At 39.2% G+C, this 21,985-nt stretch overlaps 1 protein-coding gene and 1 pseudogene across 1 annotated transcript; one reads left to right on the top strand and one right to left on the bottom strand.

Moving 5' to 3' along the window:
* Nucleotides 1–3,125: 3,125 nt before the first annotated feature.
* LOC140670833 (uncharacterized) lies at nucleotides 3,126–3,539 on the top strand. The gene has a single exon (XM_072901622.1). It carries the CDS (start codon nucleotides 3,126–3,128, stop codon nucleotides 3,537–3,539), a length of 414 nt encoding a protein of 137 aa, XP_072757723.1.
* Nucleotides 3,540–11,984: 8,445 nt separating this feature from the next.
* On the bottom strand, nucleotides 11,985–21,510 carry LOC140670832 (uncharacterized; annotated as a pseudogene).
* Nucleotides 21,511–21,985: the final 475 nt, after the last annotated feature.

The following is a 21,985-nucleotide window of genomic DNA, read 5'->3' as shown; positions in this document are numbered from 1 at the left end:
AAGGAGGCGCACCTGGTCCTCCTTCCCAAGGAGGGCAAACCTGAAGGCTCTCCTTCGGTGTATCGTCCCATCTGCCTCCTCGATGAGGCGGGCAAGCTACTAAAAAGGATAATTGCTGCCCGCCTGAGGAGGCACCTGGCTCAGGATAGTCCCAACCTGGCTGCCTGTCAGTTTGGTTTCAGCGAGGGACGCTCCACAGTTGATGCGATAAAGCATGTGAGATCCCTCGCGGAAGAGGCAGTCTCCCAAGGGGAGGGGGTGATTGCGGTGTCAATCGACATCGCCAACGCTTTTAACTCCCTCCTTTGGAGGGTATTGGGGGCGCTGGATTTCCACCAGGTTCCCCCCTATCTAAGAAACATTATCAGGGACTACCTGAGCCAGAGGTACATAACTTATGTGGGGCGATATGGCGAGATTAATAAGTGTGAAACTCATAGAACGAATAGTCGGTCCTCGGACCGTTCCCTGTGGAACCTGGGTTACGATTGAGTCCTTCGTAGTGCCCTCCTCCCGGGCTTCTCGTTGACGTGTTACGTTGAAGACACGCTAGTGGTGGCCCGGGAACGGGGATGGAACAGGGTAGTCCGTCTGGCAGAGGTGGGCACAGCGTTGGTGACGTCGCGCGTCCGTGCACTGGGCCTGAAGGTGGCCCCCGAAAAGACCGAGGCCATCTGGTTTTCGAAGCCTCGGTCGAGGGTCCCATCGAGAGCTCAGATGCACATAGGGAATATTCGGATCAAGTCGGAGATGAAATTTCTGGGACTCGTTCTGGACAGCAAGTGGAGCTTCACGCCGCATTTCCAGCAAATGGCCCTTACTCCGGTGCTCTAAGGCTAAGATCGTTGAATGCAAGCAGGTTAAGATCTGCTTGCGCAGGGAAGAACCTGCCATCTTTAATTTCGGCTCGATGTCTACACTGAACACGAGCAAGAAGGCTGGCGATATTTACTCTCCGGAGATGGATGAGGAGCCGCTTCTGAAGAAGCGGAAGCAGGGACGCCACGTCACCACCGGGGAGTATGAGATGAAAAAGGTCAAAAAGACCGAAATGGAAGAAAGAAAAGTGGAAGAGAAGGAACGGGAGACATTTGATCCCACCCCTCTCACCGAGTTCCACGCTTGGGAAAAGATGGAGGCCAACATCAACAAGCTAGTTGATGAGATGAGAGGGGCTTCACTGAATGACATCTCTTCCAGGTATTTTGACAGCGCGACGGTTCTCAAAAAGATCGCGTGCCGTTTTAAGAACCTAAAAGGCACGGTGAAGAAAGAGATCAGGGAAGCTACCTGCCTATTGCAAGCAGCTATACACACCCTGGTTGTAAGAGCACCGATCACAGAGACATCTGAAGTCTGTTCAGAAGACTAGGACAGGCTGGAATTTCTGGAAAGACAAGTCCGAGAGCTGAGAGAGAAAAATGCTCGCCTCAGCTCAGAAATGAAGGCCATGATAGAGAGGTCCAAGAAGAAAATGAAGCAACAAGATTTCCGCCCCACCATCAAGGATCCTGTTGCTAAAGCAAATAAGAAGGCCACAACATCAGCCGTTCAGGAGGTCAAGCCTGAGTTCGACTTAATGGAGGTCGACCAGGACCCAATCGTCGATCTACCCGCCCAGACTCCTCTCCTATTACCCCCGATCAAGGGGAATAGAAAGGAGCTGGACGAGAAGTATCCTCCGGAAGTCAAAACCGAAGACGATCGCCGCACCTACGACCGTCTCACGGCGGGCATCAACAGGCTTCTGGACACAAGGAGGAAACAGAGGAGAGAAAACCTCCTCCCCACGGCAGTAACCCTCCCCTGGGCAAAACTTCACCTTCCGGGAGTCTGCAGTACGCCACAGCCTCGGCAAAAGCCAAAGTCTCAGTACGGCCCCCGAAGGAGAAAGAAGGAAAGAGATTAAAGCCCGATCCCAAAAGGGGACAAACCCAAAACCCCTCTCCCGATCGTCCTTCAAAACCCTCTGCCACCTTCCCTAGACCAGGGAACACCTTGGTCGAAGGTGGTAGAGAGGAAGGCGAGGAGGCAAGAGACGGCGATAAACACCGCGCCCCTCAAATTTGCCGCTGCTAGTGGAAAAAAGGCCTCTCCCCCTCTTAGTTCTGGAAGGAAGGAGAAGGCGACAGAGCCCACCAAACCGGCGGAAAGCCAAAAGAAGAAGAGAGTCCCAAGAACGGCAGCCGTTCGATAACCTGCCCCGAGGGGAAGTATGCGGAGACGCTGAAGCTGGCCCGCCAAAAGGTGGACATAGAGCAGCTGGGCATAAAGAACCTGAAAATGAAGAGAGTCGCCACCGGGGCTATTATATATAAAATTCCCGAAGAAGAAAAGGCTGAAAAGGCCGATAAATTCGCGGAGGAACTCCGCAAGGTTCTCCAAGACAAGGAGGGCGTCTGAGTCGCGCGGCCCTGTAAAAAGGATGAGCTTAGGGTCCGTGGCTTGGACGAGTCGGCTTCCAAAGACAAAGTGGTGGCCACAATAGGGAAGGTCAGAGGCTGTCTGGCCTCAGACATTAAAACGCAGATCAGATTCTCCCCTAAAAACATGGGTACCCTTTGGCTACAATGTCCGCTGGCTGCTGCCAACAAAGTAATAGCAGCTTGCAAGATAAAAATAGAATGGGTTGCAACAGGACTGGATGCCCTCCAAGCCCGACCTCTGCAGTACCACAGGTGCCTGGAGCGGGGCCACGTCCGGGAGCGCTGCACCAGCACAATAGACCGGAGTGGCCTGTGCTACAATTGTGGCACTGCGGGGCACAAGGCGGACAGCTGCTCCGCGAGAACTAGATATGTCCTATGCGCGGAGAGCGGGCTGCCTAGTAGTCACAGGGTCGGAAGCCAAAGCTGCCACCCAAAAAAGGGAAGGAAGAGCAGTAACAACAAAACTACCCCCAAGATTGGGGAGTTACAAAAGGGGGAAAAACACCTTCTCTCCCAGCCAATGCCTCTAAAAAGGGCAGGAAAATAAAGAGTGCAGCCCCCAAGCCCCAGAAGGGGAAAGGGACTGCGCAAGAGAAAGAGGAGGCTGCAATCAGGGCAGTAACAAAAGAGGTTCCTGTCGGGAACCTCATAGTCCTTGAAGAGGTGGTCATGGAGGAAGCCTAAGTCTCTCTTAGTATGAGCAATATAGGCCTCCTCCAGTCCAATCTGAATCACTGCGCCAGAGCACAGGACCTGTTCCTGCACGCCCTGGCGGAGTACAGATGTGGAGTAGGGATAGCTGCAGAGCCATATAGTATCCTACCCAATCATTCATGCTGGGCGGGAGACAATCAAGGCTCTGTCGCTATCACCTGGAGGGAAGAACCTGGCTCTTTCCCCTGCCTTAAAATAGGGACGGGGAGGAATCACGTTGTCGTGAAGTGGAGCCCAGTCTGGGTAGTGGGATGCTACATACCTCCCAGCATAAGGGATCCTGCCCGGTTCGAGGATATCCTGGACGAGATTGCACTGCTCGTCCAAAGGAGACTCCCCGAGCTTATCATAGTGACCGGGGACTTCAACGCCTGGAATAGGCTATGGGGTTTCTGACACACCAACAATAATGGCAGGGTCATAGAGGATTGGGCGGTGCTCGGCCAGGTACTAATTAACCAAGGGTCGAGCAGCACCCTGGTCAGACCGCGGGGAGAGTCTATTGTTGATCTAACATGGGCGTCTCCCTCTGCGGCTGACAGAATTACCAACTGGCGGGTGATGTCCCATGAGAGCCTCTCGAATCATCTTTATATCCAAATGGGAGTTGATATCACTCGCCGCAAGGTGCAGAACCGCCGTCCTGATGATGAAGAGGGGGGATTTCACTATCCAAGAGATGGGCCGTAAAAAAGCTAGATCCAGACAAGCTGATGGCTGCAGTCATGTCGGAGACCTGACCCGGTGTTCAACTCCCAGAGAACACCGAAGACCGGGTGGGATGGCTCGGGGAGCTTATGACCAGAGCATGTGACCTGGCCATGCCCCGAGCCAGACCCAAGCCGCGCAAGGCAGCGTACTGGCGGACAGAGGAGATTGCAGAATTACGTGCAACCTCTGTCCGAGCCAAACGCCGCCTCACAAGATTGAGAAGGCGCGGTCTCTCCGACGCTGCACGAGAGGCACTGGCGGAGTATAAAGAGGCGAGAAACTCCCTCAGTGCCGCCATCAGAAGGGCCAAGGCTGATGTGTGGAAGGAGCAGTTGCTCTCCCTAAGCTCAGACCCTTGGGGGCGCCCATATAAGATAGTACTCAATAAATTAAGACACTGGGCGTCCCCAGTGACGGAGTCGCTGGATCTCGAGGTTCTCGAGAACACCCTCTTCCCGAGGATCGGGGACAATCCCCATTTGGGCGATCGGGGGAGGATGGAGTGGGACGAGAGCCTCGAAGTCACCTGCGACGAAATGGCCGGGGTGATAAAGAGACTAAGGACTCGGGGAAACAAGGCTCCGGGTCCTGACGGTATCCCCGGCCGGGTCTGGGTTGTGGCCTTGGCTCACCTGTCGGATCTAGTGAAGGATCTCTTTACGAGATGTTTGAGAGAAGGATACTTCCCCCCAGTCTGGGAGAGGGCCAATTTGGGCCTCATCCCAAAGGGGGGCAGATCTGCGGGCACCCTGTCGGCGTACAGGCCCATCTACCTACTAGACGAGCTCGGGAAGCTTCTCGAAAGGGTCATAACCAACCGACTTGTCCGGCACTTAAAGGAGATTGGGCCTGACCGCCACGAGAACCAATTTGGATTCCGCGAGGGACGCTCGACCACAGACGCGATTAAACGCGTCAGGGTCCTCGTGGAGTCCGAAACGGAACAGGGCAGGGTGGTTGTTGCTGTATCGTTGGATATAACCAACGCATTTAACACCCTGCCCTAGGGGAAGGTGGGGAACGCACTACAACATCACGGCGTTCCCTAGTATCTCGTGGAGGTAATAGGCTTCTATTTCAAATGTAGGAGCCTGGAGTACCACAATAAAAACGGTACTCACAGCCGACGGGAGATGCATTGCGGTGTCCCTCAGGGGTCGGTTTTAGGACCTCTCCTGTGGGACATCGCGTACGACCGTGTCCTCAGAACTGCCCTCCCCTCCGGTTGTAGCATGATGTGTTATGCTGATGAGACATTGGTGCTCGCCAGGGGTAATGGCTGATGGAAAGATATTAGAGCAGCGGAGATAGGGGTAGCATGCGCCGTGTATTCAATTAAGGAGATGGGCCTGAAGGTGGCCCCGCGGAAAACTGAGGCCATCTTTTTCCACGGCGGTCTCAGGAGGAAGCCACCACAGGCTCATATAACAGTGGACGACATTCCGGTCCAGATGAGTAACAGTCTTAAGTACTTGGGACTGCAGCTGGACGGAAAATGGAGCTTCTGTGACCATTTTGGTCGTCTGGCAGAAAAGACGGGGGGGGGGGGAGGGTAACGGCGGCACTTTGCCGTCTAATGCCCAATCTCAGGGGGCCAAACGACCGAGTGCGCAAGTTATATGCAGGCACCGTCAATTCGGTGGCCCTTTATGGGACCTAGGTAATTGTAGTATTTAACGAGAATCATCTTTAGCATATTTATTATAGTCGAATATTTTAGAAACTATAAATTTTGTAATTATTGCGAAAATTCTTACAGCATAAAATTATACAATTATTATTCAAGTATTATTAAATAAAAATTTCATAAAGAAGTTTGAAGGTAAATGCATGAAATATACATATTATACATATATTACATTCTATTTCAAAATAATTTATAAATAATTTTATTTCACACGTGCACGGAAAGTGGCCCATTACGCACGTCCCGCGGACTCGGCTGATGGTCTCCTTTCCGCGCATTCGTAATATAAAATACTACGCAACATGTGCGGGTTGTAATCGCTCACTCGTGCGAATCTCGCCTTCGGCTCATGTGACCAACTTCCGCACTTTTGGGCGATTTCCAGTTCTCTTCCACTTGTTACGTAATGTACATATTATCTTTAATAGTATGTACATTATAATACTAATAATTTTCTCAATACATTTATAACTTATAATTAGAAAATTCTCTTTTAAGAAAACATGCGGAATCACATTACAACAATTATTACGAAATTTTCCTATCTGGGTAGTTATACTTAACCTTCATAACTTTCATAACCAACTAGCTCACGACTTAATACTTTAATATACAAAGAAAAATAATTCCACGCTATAATTCCTGAATAGGAAAAGATATTAGGCTTACCTGGCATAATATATAATGTTTCACTGTGAAATAGTATACTTAAATATTAACGACACTGTTCACAACACTGAAAAACCGGTCGGTGTATTTAAACATATGCGATGTGTGGCGTGACTGGCGTGAGACGTTTGGCGCGCTTCGAGTAGCAGAAAGGGACAGATATATGCTATTCTGTCTCTTTTTTACTCATTTTGTCAGCCGGAAAAAGAGACGAGAGATACTGCTTTTTGATACGCATGACAGCGTTAAATGTTTCTGTACCGTCTTTTTCATATCATATATTTATCAAAGTTATAAAAACACATTGATATATATATATACATATATATATATATATATACACGTGCCTTGGCACGCGTCTCTGCTGCGTCAGCAGCGCATTCTTATCGCGGTGCGTTCTGTTCGCTCTCTTTTAGTTATTAGCTTCTTATAATGTATTTATTAACTTATAATATATATCTGTGTCTAGCCTCTCGGGCTATGACAACATATATATATAAGAGAGCGAACAGAACGCACCACGATAAGAATACGCTGCTGACGCAGCAGAGACGCGTGCCCAGGCCAGGGCAGAGCGAGAGCGCAGAAGACCGGAAATCTTGGCTCTGTCAAATTGCGAAAAGGTGCGAGGAAGAAATTCGGACTTCGAACTCCCTTAGCTCGCACCCCGATCACACCACTTGTGATCATATAACACGACCATATTCGGTCGTGTCGCCAAGCGACCCCCTCTGAAATCCGCCCGGAACCGGAGGAGATAAAAGCGGCCCACCGCCTAAAAACGGGGGCAATAATTAATGATCGAAAAGACACCTACCGCGCTCGCGAGTGACTTGGTGCGTAAAACGCGTAGTTATTATATTCTCTGTAAATCAGGAGGGTAACAGTGTAATAAAAGTGCGACAGCAAATGAACTAAATACAAGATTTATTTTTCCTCTCCCAACGGGAACCAAAAATTCCTTCGAATTATACTCCCGACCGGCAACGATCCCAATCCAGTGCTCCTCACGGAGGCACAACAATATATATATATATATATATATATATATATATATATTTTTATATAAAAAATGTTAAATAGTTCGTATAATACTTTTTGCTAACTTAATATTTTTTTATACTCAGAATGGATAAAAAAAGGGTTGGATCGATTTTATTTAATACATGTGTATAAACTATTTTTATTTATATAGAAATGCATGGAGAAGAAAGTGCAATGTTATCTCTCACTTTCTCATATTTTCCCTTTTCTCATCTCACCATTTTTCCCCTCATTTTTTTGTCACTCACCCCTTGCTCATCCACTCCCACAATATTTGAGAAAATTCAAGCTTCGTGATCTTTTGTCTTATTTTAACCCTTAACGAACGAGCGCATTTTTCTAAAATAATGACCAGTAGACGGAATTTTAACAAATTAATTGCTTTATTACTAGAGCGAGAAAAAGTGCATAATTAATATTTTATTGGATTTTATGGAAATTTTCAGTAATAATAGATAGTATATGAACAGATATGTCCATACAAAAAGATACTCAAGTGAAAATTACAGAAAAATAATGGGGGTTGAAATAAGCGAATAGATATATGTATGTAATGTATAGATTTGTATACAGTTATAAATTTATTTTTTATAGATTTACAATGTATTTATACAAAATAGAAAATGTAAGGAAAAAAGTAAACAATTACTTATATATTTTTTGGGTGTGGTACTTCTCCCAACAGTTCCCTATGTGGATACCAGGTTTTTTAGTACAAGTATAGCAATAATTACGTGTTTCCCGTTTTCCTCCCGGTGTTTTTCTATCCGAGCAAACAGAGCAATTTTTTTTCGTACCAGTACGAATAACATGAAATTTGCCGTTTAACCTGTCTTCTGTTTGTAAGTTTGACGTCCGTTGTTGGGGTTGCGCTGGTGTTCTAAAGTCACCTCTTAATTGTTCTATCAATATTTTTCTAAATTTCAAATGCGAAACTGGTTTCAAATTCATCCGTTGTCTTTGTTGTCGGTATATTATGTATGAATTGACGCAGCAAATTTCTAATCCCTAGAAGAACATCTTTCTCCACCATTTTAAAGATTTTTTTAGGAAACAATATGACACTGCATAATGGTCGGCGCGGTCAACTCCTCCCATAGATTTAGTGTAATTTATTGCAATATCTGGCTTGTCAATCGATACTGTTTCACCACCACGTATTTTTCTATTTACTTGGGTAATTTTTGCTGTGTCGCAAGTACTCAGCAAGGTGATAACCCTCTTGTCTTTCCATGCTAACACTAATGTGTTACGTTTTCTCAGAGCAATTCTATGTTTTATAGTAAATTTCGGTTTCTTAATTCCTTGAGGTAATTCTTTTCGGTTTGGTTTTATCGTGCCCGTAAGATGACATTTCAGTTTTAGTAATTCGGTAGCTAAAGATAAACTTGTGTAATAGCGATCTGTAAACATATGATATCCTTTAGCTGATGGAATTTTTTCTAATAATTTTTGATACAAATATAATGGTATTCTGGTAGTTATTGGTAGTTCCGAATTTGGAAGATTTTCCGTTGTTATCGAACCGTAGTATGGCAGAATAGAATAAACATATCCAGATTTTGAATCGGCTAAAACATAAATTCTTATACCCCATTTAGTTGGTTTTATGGGATTATATGTAATGAAACCAATTTTGCTCTTAAACTGAACTACTGCTTCATCTACCGAAATACATTGCTCTGGTATAAAGTGCTGTGAAAACTTGGAATCTATGTATTCCAAAAAATTACTAGCTTTTTGAATTCGTGTCTTCAAAGATGGATACCCGGGCGGAATTTCTTTCAAGTGCAGCATCCAGAATTTTTGATTGAAACGATCTCTTGTGAATGTATCCGAATAGAATGGAATTCTGCTAATATTGCTTGATGACCAATATTCAAATTTATTTTCTAACGGCATTGTGCCCATATTGAAAATTACAGAAAGAAAAGCTCAAAATTCTTCCTTTTCTACATTTTTCCAATTATTCCAAATTGATCGCTTTGTCAATCTTTTTCCACTTAGTTTGCTATTTGTATAATTATTAGTTTTTTTTATTATATTATCTACTAATTCATCTGTAAAGTACAACTTGAATATATCAATAGGCTCAACAATATTAGAAGAAATTTGTGGCTCTATTACTTTTGGAGATACTGTAAATTTTATTTGCTGAAAAATATCATCTCGTTCAGTAACATTTTCCCATTCGCTTGAGTCGTCACTGTCACCGTTTATATTTCCGTTCTTGCTGAATTCATCATCAGTATCACTATCCGTAATAGGCACAACACGTTTTTTTAGGAAGTAAGTCACTATCAGAACTATCATAATTATAACTTTCATTTTCATCTACTACATTTTCCCAATTTTCTTTTTCAAAAACATAAAATTCATCGTCGCTACTAGAAAATTCCAGGTTCCTACTGGTGCTTGGTTCTTCAACACTTCTTTTCTTTGCCATATTTTATAAGGCTTAAATTCTGGATAGAAAAAATAGCACGCATGTACGCAGAACTCCGTCTCTCCTTCTAATATTGCACAGATAGTGCCCGTCCGGAAATGACGATAACAAACTTTATTGACTGTATACAAAACGCTGTGTTTTCGCTCAATGTTCGGCGAGGAATGCTCCTGAGCGCGTCGAGACTCGTGCGTGACGTCAAGAAACAATTGCCGATCGCCCTTAGTTTTAGCGTGCGCAACGATCGCTGAACCTAACAGATTTTTTGAAATATCACGTCATGCCGCCTGTATGGCGGCATTCGATTTTTTTGGAATATTTATAATGTCGCGAATATGGCATTCGTTCGTTAAGGGTTAATACAAGTATTTGAGCAAAATTCCGAAATAGAAAGTTCCGAAAATATTCCAAACACAAATAACGGTAAAAATATTAAAAGTATACTTGTAACGTTCGTTCAACGTTTGGATCCTAACTCTTTGAACCAAATTTTTTGGAATGTTAGCTGACTGTTTGGAATCAAACAGTAAACACAAAACGAACATGCAGCGAACATTAGCATGCTGCCTGGGTTGCGGGTTCAGTTGCGGTTGGGGTTACTGTTGGACATTGAGAACCAACCAATCACAGCAAAGGTTGCTTTGTGCAATCGCAACCGAACCTGCAACCTATAATATAATCACGGCTTTAGAACCATGTAAAAATATTCTTTTTGAATATTCTCAGAATATATAGAAAGCATCTTGTTAGAATATTCTCCAAACATTCTGTGCTGTTCTGGGATATTATGTTAACAAAATTTTGGCAGCAGTCGTAAATGATTTGCTATCTCAATTAGCGTCAGTAGAAATGCAACAGAAAGCGAGCAATTTTGCGTCATGATATGCTACAAAAAATACTGCAAAAATTAAGCAAAGCTTTTTAGCATAAAAATAGAAGATTTCGTGTTACAATGTGTCAACAAAAACTAGATCAAACTTGGCATAACATCCCAAATAGCTAAATGTTCTGATTTTGGAATCATGTTGTCGATAACCATTGCAACAACTAATTTTGAAAAACTAGACAAGATAAGACAGCATTATGCTTGTCGGGTTGAGCTCACATGATTTCTAATTCTAAGAACAGCAAATTGATGTTAACACCAATATCTTATCTGTAAATAGGAGATTGATAGCAACATGACGACAACTTGTCAGGATTTTTTTTTTAAGATTTTTATCTGTTCAAAAAACAGCTAACAATAACATACATATCAATGTTATAATTTTTCATTCAATAATGTAACTGGTATGACAGTCATCTTGTACACTTAACAACTGAAATGCCACACAAATGCTTCAACACATAAAAGTATGTACATATCATCAATATATATTTATAAATTTTACATAATAAATACAGAGAGAATGCATATGTTCCAATATGCATAATTCGTGTGTTGAGGTATTTCTATTGTTGAATGTACATACATAAATAATACCAGTTACATTATTAAGTAAAAAAGTATAACATTGATAATATTGTGTTACTGCGTTAGCTTGTATATAATGGATATATTTACAATTTTAATTTAAAAAATTTTATCTTTTTTTTAATGCATTTTAAAACATTTTATTTTTAATTTATCTTTTTTTTACAAATAATATAAATTTTACAAAATAGTTGTAAATAAGTAGTATAACAGGTTTTCTTTAAATTATGTGTGTTAAATTATAAACTTTTTTTATGTATCTTTCAACAATTGATAATTATTAAAAATTTTTATTTGCAGCAGCATATTATATACAAAAAAGTATACTTTAACTTAATCTTCTACTTTAATTGAATCTACTATTTACTTTATGCTTTAACATAATTGAAATAATTTAATCACAACAGTATTATTAATATGTAAAGATATACTCTTCTGAAAAATATATTCTTATATTCTTACATGAAATAAACTCTTTAACTTAAATAACATACAAGAAAAAAATACTGATTGTTATATAATTTATCAAAAAAAATATAAAAATTAAATATCTTCAATACATGTGACTAAGGCCCGATTGCACCAACATTATTTTGGATTTAAGCGAAACTTAAACATGTGTCTATCTTTATCTCTCTTTCTAAATAAATAAAGATGACAAACATATATTTAAGTCTCACTTAAAACCAAAATAATATTGATGCAATCGGGTCTAAAGAACTTAGTAATAATCTTTGTATCACTTTCTTAAAAATTGCTGAACATATAAAAATGCAGCTGCGCAAAAAAAAATTCAAACTAAATTATTATTTAATTGTTTTCTGGATCGCCATTATTCGCATCATCTGTATCAATTTCATTGTCATTATGTATATTGTCTTCTACTTCGCCAAATAAGTTATTATCTGCTTCACGTCGCAATCTCTGACATTGTCCTCTTCCTCTTTCAGTCATTCTTTTCATTACATTGCGATTTCTTTGTTTTCCGAAACTGCCTCCCCCACTTCTCGAAAAAATTCATCTCGTGATGGTTTTTTAAAATGTACATTTCTGCATGCAGCATCTGTAAATTAAAGATAACATTAATTCACAATTTATTGTATAAAATAAGGTATTATATATATATCTTAGACAAGAATTTTTTTCTAATATTGAGTCCATATGTGTGCGCGCGTAATAAAATGTATCCTTATAAAAATTAATTATTGCAATCAATTAAATCGCAATTTATTTGTATAATAATTTAGTATTATACATGCAATATGTAACACTAACAATAACTCGAAAAAACTTACCATAAATTGCTTTAATTAATTTTGTTTCAAATAATGGGCGATTTTCGCGCTCTCCCTAAGCCGAGTAATATTGAATCGCATCATCTATTATTGCCTCTCTCATGCAATGTTTTATTGCATCGTGTAAGGTAAAGCTGCCTACAAAATGTAAATATTCAACCTAAAATAGAATGTAATTAAATAAAAATTTTATATGATAGTTTTTGAACGATATGGGTTAATCCGACCTGGGTTATATCCACTCAATTATAGCCAATCACAGTCATTTCATTCTTCTAAGGAATGGCTGTGATTGGCTATATGAACCGATATCGTTCGAAATGCTATTAAGTTTGTTTTCGTATTTTTCTTCTGATATGTTATTGAAATCTTTCACTTGTTGGACTGATTATAGAGGAAATACAGATGGCTTAGGAGGTATAATATTATTTATTCGTTTGCGCAATAATTTGTCTAGTTTTTCGTTTATAATTCTACAAACATAATGTAATTATTTGACATTTATTTCATAAATTTATAAAATATATATATATACATATAATTTATAAGAAATAAATATACAATATGTTCTAAAACTACGGGATAATCTTTAATAGAAGATTCTTAAAAACATTTCAAAAAAATTAAAACAAAATTTAATATAAAAATCATCGAAGCTATATAGTAGTTTTTAAACTAAAAGTAATTATATTTCATGCATGATAAGGCAGGTTTCGCACACTCAAATTCGGCACAATGACAAATGTTTCAATATTTATATATGAATATAAAAGCTCTTTTATCACTTTTCATTTTTTGCTGTGTTTGCCGAAATCTAAATCATGCGTAAAATACAACTATTTTTCGTTAAAAACTACTACAGCTTCGATATTTTTGTATTAAATTTTGTATTAATTTTCATCTTGGAATGTTCTACAGAATCCATTTTAAGAAATTATCCGGTAGTTTCAGAACAACCTGTATATAAAATTCTTTGAAACTTATTACAAAATTTACGATCGTTGATGAGGCTCTCTTTGATAAAACACACTCATCAAATGGTTACATATTAAATGAAATTATTTCATATAATTATTTTAAAATATTTACTTACTGATAATATTTATTTATCTCTTTGCGTAGAAATCTGAAACAATTTTAAAGTAAATATTACATTTACACAAATGTAAATGTAATTATTTATAATTTAAATAAATATAAAATAAATACATAAAATTTTTTAATCAGTTTTCGATAAACACTATAAATAATATGTGTAATATGAAAATGAACATTTTGATTTTAAAATAAATTTATTTTGTTTCTTATTTCTAGAACTTTGTAATTTTAATAGTATTTTATATTATATTAATTACATTTTTATATAACAATTTTTATACTAAAATTCTTACTAAAAAAATAATAAAAGCTATTTGAAAAAACTAACTCAAAAGCTGATTAAAAAAGTCTCCGAAAGCAAATAAGAAAATGTTTTTTAAAACCGAAATTAACTTACTGAAAATCTTCTTTTGAGACAACATATTTAATTTTTCATATTGACATCTATAACATAAAAATTTTCAAATATATATTACATTATTTGCATGCAAAAACGTATATATAATATATGTAATTGCATACTTTAAATGTGTGTTCTGAATACACTGCACGAAATTGATTTGGTTCGTGACCCCTTCCGCGGGACAAGGGAAACCGGCCGATTGGCCTTAGAATTTTAGTAAATATTATTGACATTTCTCCACATGCTCCGCAGAAGGGGTCACGGACCAAATTGATTTCGCGCAGTGTACACGCACCGGCATAAATGGTGTCCGTCGGTAAATGTATATGTACGTACGTGTATGACAACCGAGAGCGTCACATACACATGCAGCGCGTACGTACGTGTCACTTGAAGCGCGGCGGAGTTCATGCAGCGGAGGAGAAAAAAGTGGGAGGCAATCCGATGTTGCATCCTTAGCGCAAACCGCACGATCGAGAGAGAAAGCATGACAAGACGTGATGCCGATTAGTGGTGTCCTGTAGCACTGCCTCACTCACTCTACGCTTGAATGCAGGAGGAATGAGCGAGAGAGCTATAGGACACCGCGTTGTCTCTATATGCGTCTCGTTCGCTCTCGCGCTTATGTCATGCTTTCTTTCTTATTCCTTCAAGAAACGTGGCTGAACCTTGCGCATCGAATGCCGGCATTCGTAAAATTATAATTATATTATATTAATATTAGAAGTTCGGTTTCATATACAGCAAAAAAACATATGATTATTCTAATTAAATATTAATTTATTTATGATTGCGTATTTTTTTTTCTATTTATGTAAAAAAATTTGGTAAAAAATATATATACATGTATCATTATGAGTAATTTTGAGATTTACTAGAACAGTAATTGTAAACTTGCATCCGTTTGTAATTAAATTTATAATTACATATAAATAAATGTGTAGAAATGATAATTCGTGATATAAAATATTTTTCGTAATTGTATTATTACAAAACTCAAATTTTAAATTCCCGATAAAAAATTTCTTATGTATAGTTATGCAGAATTGAATATTATTATACAGGATTCAACACAATTGTGTAAAAATATATATAATTATTATAGATGACACCGTATAAAACGTTACGTATATTTATATATAAATGGATTGATAGCTACAATTAGAATTATGTATATGTAAGCTTATACATACTTATACACAATGCCTGCAACATTTTATGTATAATTATTAATAATTATATATAAAATGGACAAATTTCGTATATAAATTTGTATAATTAGATACGACTATTTTTGTCTGATTATATATAAAAATTTTTTACCGGGTTTATAACACAATATCGATATCTGATCGAATTCATGGTTTGTCAAATGAACCAACCAGCATTTAACTGTAAATTTACAATACTTATATAAAAATGTAACTAATTTAGGGAAGATAACGTTATGCTGCGTAATATTACAAAAATTTAGATATCTTCATAAAATTTTTTTAAATATTAATGATTAAATTATACATATATTAATATTAAATATTAATTTAAAGTAAATTAAAAATATCTATTTTCTCTCTTTTTTTATTTATTTTTATAAATACATATATATATATTTTTATATATAATTATATATAAAATATAAAATAAAAAAAAATATTTATATATATATATGTATATATATATATATATATATATATAGAGAGAGAGAGAGAGAGAGAGAGAATTTATATATAAAAAATATTATATATATATATATATATATGATTATATAGAATTATATATACTGTTACGTCCGTGTCAGCTGTGAGGAAATCGATATATCGATCGGTCGAAAGTTTGAAAGAAAAACAAGCGTCGCAAGAAGACGAGTTTGCTTTCGGACGTAACACTATATATATATATATATATATATATATATATATATATACAGAGTATAGGAACGAGTGAGACGCCTATAGACGCTTCTCCTCGCGGTGTGAAAGTTTTATTGGCCCTGAAAAGGGCCGATCGTGGGACAAGCGCGGAAGCTGCATTTCATTTAATAGTCTGTCCAGTATCCGTCTCGGTCAATAACTTGATTGAGTCGATTTGGTATCGAATCAATCAAGTTTGCAAGAAAGTCTGGTTGATGCCAAAGCCTATCCCAGACTTCTCTCGCATGGTTAACTAACGCTGCTATCGTCCTCTCCCGTCTTGGTTCCTATCGTTGAACCATTTGTGCCCAGACATTTTCGATCAAATTTAGATCTGGTGAATGTGCAGGCCAGTTGACCAATTGAATCTCCGGATGATCCCGAAACCATGCCTGTGTTTCATGTAAGGTATGAACTCCGGAGTTATCCTGCACTAACCGGATAACTGGTACATCCTTTGCGGGATAGATTGCGCGTACTGAAGGAAGAAGAACATCCTCCAGTATGCAAATATAGTCCGCAGAGTTCATCCGCGAGGGAATTTGCACCAATTCACCGATTGCAGTTCCCGAAATCCAGCCCCACATTCCACACGAAATCCTTCCACTTTTGTGAAGAGACACAACATGGTTCGGATGCAACCTTTGATCTCTTGGTTGCCATACATGAGGTGTGCGGTCGACAGACGATACAAAGACCTTTTCATCGGTCCAGATCACAGCTTCCCACTCCTCACGGCTCGTCACCAGGTTCTCCAAAGCGAACGCAATGCGCTGTTCCCGATGAACAGGAGTCAACGGAATTTTGTGGGCTGGACGGTAACAATGTAACCCAGCTTCGTTCAGACGTCGCCGGGCGGTCCGATCCGATACTTGGACGTTCGCCGCGTTGAGAGCCTCTTGGACAGCGCCGAAGGGTTGCTCAACTGCTGCGGCAACGATAGCCTCGTCTTCTTCCGTCCTGGTTTTACGAGGCCTACGATTATGCCGACGATGATCATGCAAAGCATGATCACTACCATCGGCAAATCGTTGTATCCATCGTCGAACAGTTTTGTCAGAGCACAGAATCGCAGCAGCGATTTCCGCTACTGTTCTTCCGGCCTGCCACTGTCCGACGATGCGACCTCGTATCTCAGGACACAAGTTTTGAGGCATCGTAACACTTATCGCGATTAATAATGCGTTCTCCGCTATGGCATCACGATAAATAATTTAATAAAACAAAAATAGAAAGGAAATAAAAAGTTGAAAAACGCGGTCTCCTAATAATGCATCAATAAACAAAGAATAAATAAAAAGAAAAGAGAAACGGCATTGTTCGTATGAGTGAGACAGATATAAAGACCTATATATAGGTAATATTATATATATATATAATATTACAAAAATTTAGATATCATCATAAAATTTTTTTAAATATTAATGATTAAATTATACATATATTAATATTTAATATTAAAAAAATTTAGATATCATCATAAAATTTTTTTAAATATTAATGATTAAATTATACATATATTAATATTTAATATTAATATATGTATAATTTAATCATTAATATTTAAAAAAATTTTATGATGATATCTAAATTTTTGTAATATTATATATATATATAATATTACCTATATATAGGTCTTTATATCTGTCTCACTCATACGAACAATGCCGTTTCTCTTTTCTTTTTATTTATTCTTTGTTTATTGATGCATTATTAGGAGACCGCGTTTTTCAACTTTTTATTTCCTTTCTATTTTTGTTTTATTAAATTATTTATCGTGATGCCATAGCGGAGAACGCATTATTAATCGCGATAAGTGTTACGATGCCTCAAAACTTGTGTCCTGAGATACGAGGTCGCATCGTCGGACAGTGGCAGGCCGGAAGAACAGTAGCGGAAATCGCTGCTGCGATTCTGTGCTCTGACAAAACTGTTCGACGATGGATACAACGATTTGCCGATGGTAGTGATCATGCTTTGCATGATCATCGTCGGCATAATCGTAGGCCTCGTAAAACCAGGACGGAAGAAGACGAGGCTATCGTTGCCGCAGCAGTTGAGCAACCCTTCGGCGCTGTCCAAGAGGCTCTCAACGCGGCGAACGTCCAAGTATCGGATCGGACCGCCCGGCGACGTCTGAACGAAGCTGGGTTACATTGTTACCGTCCAGCCCACAAAAATTCCGTTGACTCCTGTTCATCGGGAACAGCGCATTGCGTTCGCTTTGGAGAACCTGGTGACGAGCCGTGAGGAGTGGGAAGCTGTGATCTGGACCGATGAAAAGGTCTTTGTATCGTCTGTCGACCGCACACCTCATGTATGGCAACCAAGAGATCAAAGGTTGCATCCGAACCATGTTGTGTCTCTTCACAAAAGTGGAAGGATTTCGTGTGGAATGTGGGGCTGGATTTCGGGAACTGCAATCGGTGAATTGGTGCAAATTCCCTCGCGGATGAACTCTGCGGACTATATTTGCATACTGGAGGATGTTCTTCTTCCTTCAGTACGCGCAATCTATCCCGCAAAGGATGTACCAGTTATCCGGTTAGTGCAGGATAACTCCGGAGTTCATACCTTACATGAAACACAGGCATGGTTTCGGGATCATCCGGAGATTCAATTGGTCAACTGGCCTGCACATTCACCAGATCTAAATTTGATCGAAAATGTCTGGGCACAAATGGTTCAACGATAGGAACCAAGACGGGAGAGGACGATAGCAGCGTTAGTTAACCATGCGAGAGAAGTCTGGGATAGGCTTTGGCATCAACCAGACTTTCTTGCAAACTTGATTGATTCGATACCAAATCGACTCAATCAAGTTATTGACCGAGACGGATACTGGACAGACTATTAAATGAAATGCAGCTTCCGCGCTTGTCCCACGATCGGCCCTTTTCAGGGCCAATAAAACTTTCACACCGCGAGGAGAAGCGTCTATAGGCGTCTCACTCGTTCCTATACTCTGTATATATATATATATATATATATATATATAGTGTTACGTCCGAAAGCAAACTCGTCTTCTTGCGACGCTTGTTTTTCTTTCAAACTTTCGACCGATCGATATATCGATTTCCTCACAGCTGACACGGACGTAACAGTATATATAATTCTATATAATCATATATATATATATATATAATATTTTTTATATATAAATTCTCTCTCTCTCTCTCTCTCTCTCTCTATATATATATATATATATATATACATATATATATATAAATATTTTTTTTTATTTTATATTTTATATATAATTATATATAAAAATATATATATATGTATTTATAAAAATAAATAAAAAAAGAGAGAAAATAGATATTTTTAATTTACTTTAAATTAATATTTAATATTAATATATGTATAATTTAATCATTAATATTTAAAAAAATTTTATGAAGATATCTAAATTTTTGTAATATTACGCAGCATAACGTTATCTTCCCTAAATTAGTTACATTTTTATATAAGTATTGTAAATTTACAGTTAAATGCTGGTTGGTTTATTTGACAAACCATGAATTCGATCAGATATCGATATTGTGTTATAAACCCGGTAAAAAATTTTTATATATAATCAGACAAAAATAGTCGTATCTAATTATACAAATTTATATACGAAATTTGTCCATTTTATATATAATTATTAATAATTATACATAAAATGTTGCAGGCATTGTGTATAAGTATGTATAAGCTTACATATACATAATTCTAATTGTAGCTATCAATCCATTTATATATAAATATACGTAACGTTTTATACGGTGTCATCTATAATAATTATATATATTTTTACACAATTGTGTTGAATCCTGTATAATAATATTCAATTCTGCATAACTATACATAAGAAATTTTTTATCGGGAATTTAAAATTTGAGTTTTGTAATAATACAATTACGAAAAATATTTTATATCACGAATTATCATTTCTACACATTTATTTATATGTAATTATAAATTTAATTACAAACGGATGCAAGTTTACAATTACTGTTCTAGTAAATCTCAAAATTACTCATAATGATACATGTATATATATTTTTTACCAAATTTTTTTACATAAATAGAAAAAAAAATACGCAATCATAAATAAATTAATATTTAATTAGAATAATCATATGTTTTTTTGCTGTATATGAAACCGAACTTCTAATATTAATATAATATAATTATAATTTTACGAATGCCGGCATTCGATGCGCAAGGTTCAGCCACGTTTCTTGAAGGAATAAGAAAGAAAGCATGACATAAGCGCGAGAGCGAACGAGACGCATATAGAGACAACGCGGTGTCCTATAGCTCTCTCGCTCATTCCTCCTGCATTCAAGCGTAGAGTGAGTGAGGCAGTGCTACAGGACACCACTAATCGGCATCACGTCTTGTCATGCTTTCTCTCTCGATCGTGCGGTTTGCGCTAAGGATGCAACATCGGATTGCCTCCCACTTTTTTCTCCTCCGCTGTATGAACTCCGCCACGCTTCAAGTGACACGTACGCGCTGCATGTGTATGTGACGCTCTCGGTTGTCATACACGTACGTACATACACATTTACCGACGAACACTATTTATGCTGTTGCGTGTACATACCCTACTTTTCTATCTTGTGATCTGCTTCCTGTTTGGCTCTGATCGAGATTGCATCTTGCTTGATTTTGATCAAGATTGTGTCCTACATGACTTCGATCGAGATTGTTTCTTTCACAAGTAAATATTAGTCGAGAAGGCTCTTTCTGTTATATAAAACATTTATAGAAAACATTTGCATTTTACTTGAGCTTTTTATGAAGATCGAAATATTATCATAATATTATATTTGGTAATGATGTGCTTTATGTCGCTGAGTTTGAAGAGATTCATAGAACGAAGTAGTTGGAACAAACTTTTCGTAAGAAATTCTATTATTATTATTAATATGAGAGTCATACACATATAAAATAGAACGAGGAAAAGATGTATCCTAGGTTGTATATATATGGACGGCCGACTTTGAGGTGGCATGCGTCGTGCGAGCGATAAGGGACATGGGCTTTAGGGTGGCCCCAAATAAAACGGAGGCCGTCTTCTTCCATGACGGTCTCCGGGGAAAACCGCCCAGAGTCCATGTCTAGGTGGACGACACTCCCGTCCAGATACAAGAAAGCCTGAAGTACCTAGGGCTACAACTGGACGGGAAGTGGAGCTTCCGCGACCACTTTAGCCACCTGGCCGAGAAGATTAATCGGGTATCGGGGGCATTGAGCCGCCTGATGCCTAATTTGGGAGGGCCAGACGACAAGGTGCGCAGCCTTTATGCGAACACCGTCAATTCTGTTGCCCTATATGGGGCATCGGTATGAGCGGACGAGGCGGTGGCCACGAAGCATATTCGTGACATTCTGCGAAGAATACAGCGCAGAATAGCCATCCGCGTCGTCCGAGGATATAGGACGGTGTCGGCCTCGATCCTGGCGGGTCTACTCCCCATGGAGCTTCTTGCTCGAGCACATGCTCGAACGTATGAAAGGATAAAAGAGCTCCATAGACTAGGGGTGCCCATTACAGCCAGAATTCGGGGTGACGTGAGGCTCCAAGCCCGGCGACAAATGATGGGTGAGTGGGGGGAGTATATACATACCTCCATTCCCCCAAATGATTCCGGGAATAGGGTCGTCACGAGGCTCCAAACCCTGCGACAAATGATGGGGGAGTGGGAGGGGTATGTACGTACCTCCATTCTCCCAACAGAATCAGGGAACAGAGTCGCCGGGGCCGTGGGGCCTGTCCTTCAGGAATGGACAGAGAGACCTCACGGCAAACTGTCGTTCCACCTTACCCAGGTACTCACCGGGCATAGCTGCTTCGGTGCTTACCTGGGTAAAATCGGGAAGAAAAGTACGACGCATTGCCACCACTGCGAGGACGAGAGGGACACGGTGCAACACACGCTGGAGCACTGCCCAGCGTGGACAGACGAGCGCTGTGTCCTCCAAAGCATAGTCGGAGAGGATCTCTCGCTCCCGGCCATAATACAGAAAATGGTCGAAAGCGAGGAGAATTGGACAGCAGTCACCTCCTTCTGCAGAAATGTAATGACGCGGAAGGAGGTGGCCGAACGA

The sequence above is a fragment of the Anoplolepis gracilipes genome, chromosome 11 (assembly GCF_047496725.1).
Source record: "Anoplolepis gracilipes chromosome 11, ASM4749672v1, whole genome shotgun sequence".
Lineage (NCBI taxonomy): Eukaryota > Metazoa > Arthropoda > Insecta > Hymenoptera > Formicidae > Anoplolepis > Anoplolepis gracilipes.
This window is presented reverse-complemented; position numbering and strand designations above follow the sequence as displayed.